This window comes from Stegodyphus dumicola, chromosome 6 (assembly GCF_044657685.1).
Source record: "Stegodyphus dumicola isolate Sdum_Otavi_A_Nest chromosome 6, ASM4465768v1".
Classification (NCBI taxonomy): Eukaryota; Metazoa; Arthropoda; class Arachnida; order Araneae; family Eresidae; genus Stegodyphus; species Stegodyphus dumicola.
Window position 1 is genome coordinate 124,135,102 of NC_140773.1, and position 12,510 is coordinate 124,147,611.

A 12,510-nucleotide genomic window follows, 5' to 3' on the forward strand; every position below is an offset into this window, starting at 1 on the left:
AAAGTTAATTATCTTAGGCCTCACTGAATAGCAACACATTGGGGCGTAGAAAATAAAAGAATATCTTACATTTTGCCGAATGACAACAATCTGGCGCTCTAGAGATAAAAAAATTTTACTTCGAACAGCATCTCCCCTTCTCGCTTTCAAATCGTTGTGTTTACTAATCAAAAGTCACTAAATTTGTACAAAATATGAATAAATCTTAAAGAAATTTTAAGTTCAAAATTCTGGCTTCGAAGTGCCCATGTTCAGGCCTAGGATTATATCTGTTCTAAACTTTGTGATTCTCGGGGCCATCGTTTTTTCCACAGTGTGAGGAACGTATACACATACATGTATATAGGTTCTTCATTATTTATTCTTTTTCATATAAAACATGGTAATAACATTGGTTGCAACAATTTTAAAAGCAATTCGAACACAAATGTGATACGGTTAAAATGTGAGTTTCGAAACTGGCCTCATCTCCGATGCTAAAAGAAGTGAGAGAGGGAATGACCAATATCCTTTCAAGAACCAGATGGCAACATATTCGAATAGTATTCAGTGACATAAAATTTAATCATAAAAAGTGGTTATTTAGACACGTTCATGATAAATATCATAAACTTTCATGATGATTTGTGGGAATTAACTTGCAAAGTTGTTGTCCTTTCAGCACTTAAGAAATTCATAATTTTTTTCAGATTTATTTCTTGAATATTTGTTTTTTATGGACATGAAAAACTATAGTGTTTTGGTTCCCCTCTTTCTTCTTTTACGCAAGTATCTGTAGATGATATATTCTTTGCATAGAAATACGTGGGAAAGCGGTCATTGCCAATGATGAACTTCATCGATGATTTGTTTCACAGTTGGTGGAAGAAAAGAGTCTATTTTTGGTAATAGATTGTATGCTCTTCTTCATGTGTCGATGGTATCCCAGCTTTTTGTCATAGATGTCTACTAGCAATTCATAATTTGGGTTTAGGTGTGAAGTTGACCAAGGATTATAAATTTTTGTAGCAGATAAACCTCGGGCTACTTCTTTGGCGAAATGATAAGTTTCCTGTTTGTCTTTGTGTTCAGTATGAGCTTTTATCCATATTATGTAAAAATGTTGACTTTAGGCGTTGGAAAACTTATCTAGAATTTTTTGAATAAGTAATTATTTATTGTTGGTATTAACTATGGCGTGCATTGCAGCTAAGCAGTCAGTACAGCTATACGTATTTGAGAAATGTTTGGTTATGCTTTGCTCGATTACTTGAAGAATTGCTTAGATTTTCGATTGAAAAACATTGTTAAGTTGAAAAATCTTGTGATTCTAGATCATTGCATTGCGTTTTAATTATGCATTCGTATCCATTATTCATGCCAGAGCCACTTTTGTACGTTTTCGGAAAAATGTTTTCAAATTTAGCATATTTTATGTATAATGTAATGTTATTTTTACTTGCTGAATATCTTGTGTAAGGATCTGATGGGAAAGAATAGGAATTGACAGTTATTATTTCATTATTGAAGTTACAAATTTTTATTTGTAGGATAAACGTATCATTTTATCGGCAATTAAGAGAAATAAAACGACGAAAGACAGAAAAAAATAAGCTGGATAACGATTGCATACTGTAAACAAGCAGTGCATAGTAAATACGTAACTTTTAATATTGTCAAGACGAAAATTATCTAATTAAAAATTTACTTTTCAACTATGAAATCCTTCTCCCTTTGCTTCTTGAATGAAATTTGCCTCAAATGAAAGTAAGAATATTTTATCCATATAAAAGCTTTCAGATCCATGTCAGTTCCACTTCATGCATTGAAAAATGCTTGAAAAATTATTTAAATGTTCGTAAATCTTGGGGAAGATTTTATTGCTCGCCATACTCTTCTCTCTCTTCCACATTAGTATGTAAGACAGAAATGGAAACTAGCTCTTAGCTACACGATGGAAGTTTAAGCGGACTTAAAGCGGTACTACCCACACGCGTTTTAACGTTTCTGAGCTGATACCCATCAAACCGACTGTAAAGCAACATTGAAACTCCTCTAATACTGCTAACAATCACCATACATTGTTTTAATTTACTCAATTAAAAAGTAACGAAATACCTTGGTGGCCTTCTGAAAAAAGCTAACTTATCTCTTCCATATTCACCAATCTGATGACGTCGGAACTTACCACTCAGATAGTGACGTACCTTTCTGTGCCAATGAAAGCTATCCTGATCGGTACAGTGGTTCACGATGCCGGTTGTCGTATCATTTAGGATTCAAAGTTCAAGCTGTAGTCATATCCAGAAAAGTGGCATAGCAGTCAAGTGCCATCCTAAAGAAGACATAAGGAAGCTACACTCTTAATAGCGAAAACGACAAGTCTCTATTTAATACCAAAACTCCAACAGTCTGGCTCTCGAGAATAGCGATGCACATCGTCCCACCAGTACTTCAACAACAAGGTCTCGAACGTGCTCTAGAATCCGAGCACAGCATGAGTAAGAACTCCCCGAAGGTTTTTATATCGGCTGAAAGATCGCGGCAACAATATCAAATGGATCGAAGAGTGCAAATCAACAGCCTTTGAAACATAATGTAGTCCGCACATCTCTATATCGGAAGGCATATAGAATCACCCAGCACTATAATATTAAACGCTGTTATCGGTGTCAAAAATTTAGCCACACACAGCAGCAGTGAAAAAACAATACATATGTTCCGTCAAATGCAACACCATATACTACCATTGCACTGTATGGGATGACTAATTCTCTTTGTCCTCCCATACATTACTTATTTTCACCATATCCGAGAAATAGAAATTTATACAGACGGCTCCGGGTTGCAGCAGGTGTTAGGCTCGGCGTTTATTGTCTTGGCATCGAGATTTATCTTCGAATCGAGTTATGTCTAATCGAGTTATTTCTTGAATTGAACAAGTCTGCTCACCGCTCTCTTTGCCACTTTTTAAGGTGAATCCATTCTCAACCCCAAGGCAAAGGATCTCGGGAACTACATTGCCTGTCTCAATCTATACATTCATAACGCCATAGAAGTTTTCCCCATTTTACGACTACATCTATGACAAGAACTAATCAGATCTCACCCTTATTATTAGCAATGTGATTTCTTGAATTGAGAACTTGGAGGTAACAGACGAAGAATGCTGCTGTGACCAAGAGCCTCTCAACGTTCAACGCAGTTACTTCAACTACCACCATAAAGCGCTACATACTACCTGGAATCAAACTACACATTCTTAAAAGACTTCTCTCTGAAGCTCTCACCACTGAAGAATCATACCTGCAAAGTTGCTGCAGCCAAACGCAACATGAAACTTTCATACAGAATCTTATAAAAGATTTACAACGCTGCTGCAACATTACAATTCCAAGCAGAATGGTCAAAATACTCCAAGACATATCATGGTGGTTAAGAGATTTACGCCAGCAGAGGCAAAAATATCGAACACTGAAGAGACTGAACAACTGAACACTGAACATATCGAGCACTGAACTGCTAAAGGAAGATTCCTAAAAAGCCCATATTCTTTCTGTTTAGGAAGAAACGTTTCTGTTAGAAAGGGCTGATTATAACCGCAACATCCTTACCGACAAGACAACTATCTGAAGGAAATTCTGGCTGCAAATACGAATCCTTTTGGGATCCTTCATAATCTGTCCACTAATAAAGTACTCAAACCCAACCAACTCTTTGTACGGGGGCTGGGATTCCGGGTGGCTAACAGAGGTAAGCAGGTGTACGTCCTACGTGATCTTCTGAATAGAAGCAATAAACTCCCTGGAAGGAAGATCACACGACGCACTATACTAGCTGTGCTTCGAACACGGCAACATTTATTCTAAACACAGTATTTCGAACAGGTGACTAAGCTAATTAAGCAATGACCCAGCTATGCAAGAAGCTGTCAGAAAAAGCATCTCTGCTCCTTTGACACCAAATGACTAATCAGAGTTGCCAATGACTCTTTACTAAAGAAGAGATTGATCACGTTTTCTGCAAGTTATCTAAGAAGAAAGTACCTGGTCTTGATGGCCTGGATTATAATATTCCCAAACATTAGTTAGAACATCTAGTTCTCGCCAATCATTCTTCATGTAGTATTTTAACCAGATTTAACTCTTACCAAAATCTTTCATAACAGATCAAGCGGTTTTCTTCCTTAAAACACAAAAACCCACAGAACTCATAATGATCGTGCGTTTAAAAACATTGATGAGCCCAAAGTCCTGTCGAGGTGTTTCGTAGTAGGCTGAAAGACTCTCGAAGTCATTCCTCTGTGGCTCTCAGGCAAAATTTGAGATGAGCTGTGCATTTAGTGCTTTATAACCAATGATGGATTTCTGGGGTTCTACTTACTTTTTCCTTTTCTGCACCGTGCCAATGAAATGAAATCTCATCTTCTTGGAGTATGAAATTTTACCAATCACTTTTCATTTGAGAAAGTATTGGATTTTCGGCATATCAGAGTAGAATGTATCCTTTACAGTATTCTCGAAGAAAAAGGTTCATACGCTCTCGTCTGCTAAATGGCCCGAAAGATATAGTACGGTGTGTACAAAAGATATAGTACAAATAGTACGGTTGCAAATGGTGTGTTCGTTTGCTAGTTCCTGGCATGAGAGATTTGTTCATCTTTTGTGAGTTAGTGGCTAAATTCTCTCTAGTTTTCTCCACTGTTTCGTTAGAGATACTTGACTGTCCGGGACCTTGGCTTTACAGGCAAACATTATTCTTTAAGTATTGGTCGTTATCTTGCACTTGCATTTGAAATAGCTGCACATCGTAATCAATCATACTGTTAATTTTATGGTAATGTTTCTTTGCGTCGTGTTTGAAAATGTTGATATTTTAATAAGATCGTTCATAACTTGTGATTGAGAAGTAAATTTCCAGTTTAATATTCGTTGAAAATATAAATGTATACTCATTTCAAAATTATTGTATGGACAGTGTTAAAAAGTTCTATTAGCATTTACACGAAATAAATTCCAACAAGAAAAAAGATTAAAAAATATTATTTTACATTTGTCATAAATCTAATTTGTGAGAAAGGTTTTGCAATGGTATTTCTGTGCAGGAACACAGAAAATGTGGAGGAAAAAAAAAGATATTTTGGAATATATTTTCTATGGGAACTAAATAGTACATAGTCCTAGTATTAATACTCTGTAAGTAAGATTAGATACAGTTTATTTCTTTTCTCATAGGAGCTGCCTCAGGTCTTTTTTTCTGGCACTATTCCAAACTTCATTAATCATACTTTTTTCCTCAGGATCTAAATGTAAATTGTAAATTTACGTTGAAATTACTTAAAATTTATTTTTTATCTAAAGAGATTTGAATAAAATGTAAATGGCTGAATTCGACATTTCCATTTTCTATTGAAGTAGCTATTCGATATGCAATTAGCGATTAGTGTGATATCTTTCTAGGAATTTTGGTTTAAAACAATTTTCTATATGCTTTGGTGAGCTGTATACAATTTTTACTTATTGCATTTATAACCAAATGTTATTATGAGGTTGTTTGCAAAGATTAGTATTCTGATTTGCAATTTCTCGATATTTGACTTTCACTGATCCATTTGCATATAAGAAAGATTTCGATGAAGACTAAAATAAATCGAAATCACTGATATAGCTTTTTGTTTTAATTTGTCTTCTTTGATTTTTATAATGCATCAATGCAACATTGAAATAATCTTGGCACGGTAAGTAAAGTAAACGAATAAAAAAAAAATATAAAACCTGAAAGATTTCAGATTTCATATTACGCCGAAAAGGAGTGTTCTTTTTAACATTTTGTCTGCCGCCTTTATTTATTAAATATCATGTTCTTCGCACTTAAACCATAAAATTCAATTCAACAGCAATATCGCAAAATAATTTTAAAGAGCATATCTTTAGAATTTCCGATACACTTCCGCGCGCTGGAGATAAAAAGGTTCTTCCCCCTCCCCTGGTAGAGTGTTGCCATTGCTCGCTTTTAAATCGTTGAGTTTGTTAATCAAAAATTCTTTAAAGTTTCACAAAATATGAAATAGATAATAAAATAAATTCCAAATTCGTGCTTTCAGATGCCCATATTCGGGTGGAAACGTACGTTATTCGAAATTTGATGGCTCTAGGTACCGTTGTTTTATCACATTGCGAGAAACATACATACATTTATGCAGATTCTTCATTATTAAATTTCTTTAAATATAAGACAGGCCTCTAATATTTGGTGGCATTTATCTGAAATGTGAACCGACATTTATAGTGAACCAACGCAAAATGCCGAAACGAAATTAATAGCCTTTCTGAGCTAACGCCCTTTGGGCTAATAAATTTAGTTTGATTCCAGTTTTGCCTTTTATTAATTATGAAACTAAAAGGCTTCTTCATACACGTAATATCTAGATTATTTACTCCTCCATAAACAAAAATATCATAGATTAGGATAAAATTATTAGTGAAGATAAGTTAATAATTTCCTTGTGATATAATTATGTATCTATCAATCTAAGCGTTTTGTATTCGACAGAGCAAAAACAGGTGGCAGTACCTTGTGTTCAAGACAGTTCTTTCTAGTTTCATTGTACTAAAAGCTTGCAGAAAGTGTTGTCAAATGCGGCTAGAACTTCTTAGAGACTCTATTCATACATAATATAGTAATTAATTATTGATTTTCATTTTAAACTTCACTTTCTAAGGTACTTTGCATAGTTTCTTCCTCACATTCTTTTGCTATTTCTCTTCTTTTTACTTTTTTCACCCCTCTGACTGATTTTGTTTCAAAAGCTAACTCGTATACAAATTACAAGCAACGAGCATTATGAAAAGCCATCAAGAAAGTAAACAAAATTAAAGAATTGACATAAGAAGTAACGGATAATAGCATTAAATAAAATTTTAAAAATAATTAAATGTAATAAATTAAATTAATTTTTGATTGTCAAATAACGGATTAAAATACCGTTAAGTTATCTTATTTGCTGCATCGGCTGTGTCCTTACGTTAAACCGAATGTTCTGAAGTGATGCACGACTTTCTGTCTTTAACTGCGGTATTCCAATTATATTCTTGACTCATAAGTGGTGGTCCAGAACGAATTGGGAAGTTATAGTGGTATGCGTGATATCTTTCATTCTGTTCTTTCTGTGCACCTAATGTATAAAAAAATTGCATATACGTTCACAAACTTCTCTGTTATACATTACAAACTATACTTAATAGGTATATCATGAAATTAAAATTTCATTGTTATATGTTAGCGGATACATATCTTTTGCGAAAGTACATTTATAAGGTATTTCTTCCGCTTTCCTAGTGTACTTTCGTGGTATAGTGGTCTGCACGGTATTCCAGAGACCCGCGGTTCGATTCCCGGCGTAGGTGTTTGCTCATTTTTCATCTTGCCTGCTGTCAAAAATATCTTAATATCTCTACAGTGGCTCTCGAACTAAAAGGGTGTTGATGGACTAATAGGGTTTTGGATGAGGATTCTCCACACCCAGGATTTGGCGATTGGGCCCCCTAAAAAACACCAGTCGCCCTTTAAAAAGAGGAGTATATACGGTATTTCTCCCGCTTTCCTAGCGTGCGTTCATGGTATAGTGGTCTGCACACTGGGCTTGTATTCCAGAGGTCCGCGGTTCGATTCCCGGCGAAGGTGTTTGGTCATTTTTCCTCTTGCCTGCTTCCAAAAATATCCTAATGTCTCTACAACATAAATAAAGGGTGTTCGAAACATAACGTATTAGTTAAAATAAATTGGTAAATGTTTATAAAAGTATGAAATTACTGTATTATAAATTATGTAAATTAGATCTATTGCATTATCAAGTGAAAGTATTAGTAAAAAATAAACGTTGAAATTATTAAGAAACACATGTCTCATTTTTAACTCGTTCAGTTATATAAGCAAGGCATAGCTTGAACTTGAAAGATCAACTACCGATACTATATCGCATAGCCAACTGTCTTTCTGTTGTTGTATGACACTAGCAGTTTAAATGAAATGTGTGTTTTCCACATTTGAGTAAATTTGTGTTGAATTTGTTTATAACTGCCTACGTTTGCCATAATGACATATTAGATGACCTCTGAATGCGGTCTGTTGACACTGATTCAAAATCTATAGATAAAAATTAGATATTTGTTGAACTTGCACTGCTTTAAATTTAATTAAAACTCATAGTACAATGGAGTGACACACTGATAATGAATAAAAACTTCTTGATGCACAAATACTAAACTAGCAAATATGCTTTAATTTCTGCCATAACTCGTGTCGTAGTATATTAAAACAAAACAAGAAAATAAGCCTTCATGCAGTACGGATAAACTCATTTGAAAGCGCAAATGACATGACTTGCTATGATTCTTGTAAACACGCATAATTGTAACATTTGTAAATTAAGTGAATGTTTAATATTTTCCTTGGAGGGTTTTTAAAAGCAACTATATTTTTCATGCATGTTCTTACTACCCACTTCCTTCTTAATGCCGTCGTATTACATCTCGGATTTACATTTCCATTCTTCAGGGGTTTTGGAACCCCAAAATCTTCAAAAAATTCTGATTTCGGATTTTTGCATTTTCAAATTCTCTACACTTTTATCTTTCTAAAAATACCATTCTTTAATCTCTATGAAAATTAGAACTGTAAAAAAATCTAGTTTTAATTTATCATCTACTGCTTTGATCAATGAGGATTTTTACATAAATACGCGTTTTTCTCCAAACGTGATTTTTTTTATACTCGATGTACCTTTTCTCAGGAACTACTGCTCACAGGTATCTAAACTTTTTATGGCTTATTTATTAGGTTCCCTAATATTTACTGAAATGAGCTTTTTGTAATAAACTTAGAAAAAAATATTTTTTAAAACCTTTTTTGTGTGAGAAAAGTGCTAAATTTTACTATGCCTAACAAAATATTCTGTAATTTACTCTAAAATTCAAAATGTTTCAAAAGCTCATTTCAGTTTAATCAGAGATAGGTATACTTTAATTACAGAAAAAATTTCCAGCTTGTATCTACAGCAGAGTTTGAGAAAAGGTACATCGAAAATGGCCAATTTAACATTGTCGGTATAGGGGTTTCTGATACCCCTTCAGCGCTCACGCCCATTCTTGGCAACTATGGTTTACGCAAAAAGTTCCCAGTAGGCAAACAAGATTTGGCTAAGATACTTAAACTTCATGTTTCCCCTGAATTTTATTGTAAGAATTCTAAAGAGAGGAGGAAATTCAAGGTATCGTTGTGTTTACTTTGCACCAATGTGTAAATGAAAACGCGGAAAATTGTTCAAAACTTTGTACCAATGATTTTGGAAACATATGTATTTCAGACCCTTTTTACCATTGTTTGAAGTATTGGTAAGATCGTGTCTCCTATAAACCTTTCGAAGGGATTTTTGATTGTACGATTTTGTGTGCACCAGTTTGAAAGGTATAATATATTAGTTACAAATATATATAATCACAGAGGTAGGATTAGAATTCCTCCTGCTTCTTTGGTCCATAACGTATTCGTGACTCGAATCTGAATAGACCTGAATGGCAATATAAATTGCCTTTCTCTAAACACCATGCATTGGGAGCGGCTTGTACAAGGCTACAAAATTCGCAGCAACAGACCCCCTCTAAAATCTGATAATTTCCTCTTCTATTTGCCCAGTTTTAGCCTATTGGCTTTTGCCGACTTTGGTTGTTAGCAACTGTCTCCTCCTGCCTAATCCGGAGTGAGATAACGGAGTGGTTAGAAACGTGGATTCCAATCGTTACACTTTAACAATCGTTTTGTAACAATTAGAATAGTTACAAAACACCGCAGTTGCTTCCAGTAGCAGGAGCGGTTATAAGAGCTTGTTGTTGTTGTTCCTCTTCTATTGAGCGCAATAAATATAGCTGTGCATTTGGTACTTGTTAAAAATCAAACTAATCCAATCTGAAATTCTGTGAACATAGGAAGAACCGTTTTGTGACATTAATGAGTTGTTTAATGTGATATATCCAAGTTAAGATAATAGCAAACTCATATCAAGACAACCCATCCGACGGCAATAATATGTTACAAGAAATGAAACTGATGCCCTAAATAAAGATTAATTGCTAGGAATACAATTTTACATATTAGGGAAGTTAATTTATTGCCACATAAAACGTATTAGATCTTATCTGGCAGTAAATTAACTTCCTAATAAGCAAAGTTGTGCACTGAGAAAGACAGTAATTTTGAAGCGTTTTAATCTTATAAGTTTAATATAACAAAATAGACTAATAATAAGAATGCATTAGATGAAATATAGGAAACTGAGAAACATGAAACTTAAATGTTAATAGCAAGAAAACATTAATTTCATTCAAATTACTGCAGCTAATTAGGAAACGAAGTGTGAACGATTCAGAGGTGACGGATACTGACTGTCTGACCTTTTGTCTTTTCAGTGGCGCTGGTGGGGTGATGCTGGCGTCGGTGCTGGGGTCTCTGGCGGCCCTAGCGTCGATGGCCGTGACCTTGGCGCTGTGTTACCTCTTCTTCCGCAAGAGGCCCGCCGCCAAGGAGGCTAAAGATGAGCTAGAGCCCCTGCAGATAGGGGGACAGACCCCTTCTCAAGGGACACCGAACAAAGGAGCACAACAAACGAAGAAAGGCGCCAACAACAAGAGTGTTGTCGAACTGACCAGACACAACGTCGAGGATAGGCTCTATCAAGGTACTGCCGCTGCCTCGTCGCTATCTCTGGACAGGTGAGATATTATGCATATATCTTTAGCTACAGTTAAGAGTTTGAAATTCTTATGCATATATCTTTAGCTACAGTTAAGAGTTTGAAATTCTTATGCATATATCTTTAGCTACAGTTAAGAGTTTGAAATTCTTATGCATATATCTTTAGCTACATTTAAGAGTTTGAAATTCTTATCGATCAAAATGTTACACAGTACCGCTAACTTTTAATTAAATTGCTTTTGCCTTTAAGAATATTTAAGTGCGTGATCCTAAGACTCGTACAGGTGGTTAATTCACTTCGAGATCTGTCGACTAAAATCCACTTAATTAAAAAGCAGTAATCACAGTTGCATATTTTAAGGTGACCAATGAGTAAAACTTACAGTTGAATAATAAATGGAGTAAAGTAAATTTTTTCCTAAAACGAAAAAGCAATACACCGAAAACAAAATTACTCGTTTCAACATTGATTTCATTCAGCTCTGACTTCTTCTTCTGGATATTTCTGAAGGATATTGTTCATGAAACGAATGTGAATACCTCATTGAGCTCAAAACCATAACTGCTGCTTTGTAGCAGAGTAAAAAATGCAAATATATTATTATTTTAATCTAATGAACCGATGACATAATAATTGGGCAGAATAGCTGATAATAAAATGATTGTTGTGAAAGTTTTATAAAAAAGTTAATTATTATTTGTCATAAATTTAATGAAGATACCAGAAGTTGTCTTTGCTTATAATATTCTAAATTATCTACGCACAAAAGAATTTTACAAACCTAATATTGACAGCAGTCGTCTTAAAAACGTTACATGTTATTACTAGTTGAGAAAAAGCAAATTCAGTAAAGCATAAACCTAATGGAGTTATGGTGATTAATTTGAAATATTTTCTAAAAGTACTATGAGATACGTAAAAATAAGAATAATTGATTTGTCAAAAGAAAAACCGTTATGAAGATTAAACGCAATGAAAAAAAAAATGTCCACTCCTAGGTGACATTTCAAAATTGCGAATCGTTTTGGAGGGTAGAAAGAAATTGAAGTATCTTCGGGGGAATTTCTTAGAATAACGAAACCCCATATATTTTTAATGGTTGCTTCTTTTTTAAAATTCACCATAAAAATATTTATATCTTTTCAATATCAACACATTGTTGCTAAAATTTTGGAGTAAAAGAAAGGAACGAAATATTGTTCATTTTGAATGAACATTGATGAAATCGAATACAAAACCAAAACAAAAGGATTATGCTTTACAGGAAAAACTACAAATGAATAGAGGTGCTAGTACCCTGTTAGGCTGCATGAACACACAATACGACACGGGTGAGCATTTTGCCTTTGAGGTCCCGTGTTATGTTCTGAATTATCTCATTCCACGCTTGGTGTAAGCGTATCTCTGGTTCGACCAAACTGCTAGGCTGCCTTATTGGCTATCTGAAAGGATTTAGAAATAAACGGTGAAGAATCTAGGCATCAGGCAGAGAAAGGAAGTGCTTGCTGTATGAAAGAACCTTATGGGAGCCCTTTTATGAGTGGTAACACATGTGGCTGATGGAAATCACGAACGTATAACTGAAGTGTCATGATGCCGCAGATCATATTACAGGTTACCGGCTGTCGTATGTGATGGCACTCCATATCAATACACCAGCCTGTGGGAGCGGCGAATCGCTGTAAAACGGAGGTATCACGGGGCCTTCACATGCCTACATTTCTGTCATCACTATGTAAACTGAATCTCGATTTGTAACTGAAGACGACCTAGTTTCATTC

The 12,510-nt window shown here is 34.7% G+C and overlaps 1 protein-coding gene across 1 annotated transcript in view; it reads left to right on the forward strand.

Annotated features, from left to right (window-relative positions):
- Positions 1-12,510, forward strand: part of Syt7 (Synaptotagmin 7) — a 476,147-nt gene that overhangs the window by 125,979 nt on the left and 337,658 nt on the right. The window contains exon 2 of the mRNA XM_035359362.2: positions 10,443-10,745. Coding sequence (XP_035215253.1) covers positions 10,459-10,745 — 287 coding nt within the window. The 5' untranslated portion in view covers positions 10,443-10,458. The remainder of the gene's footprint in view (positions 1-10,442; positions 10,746-12,510) is intronic.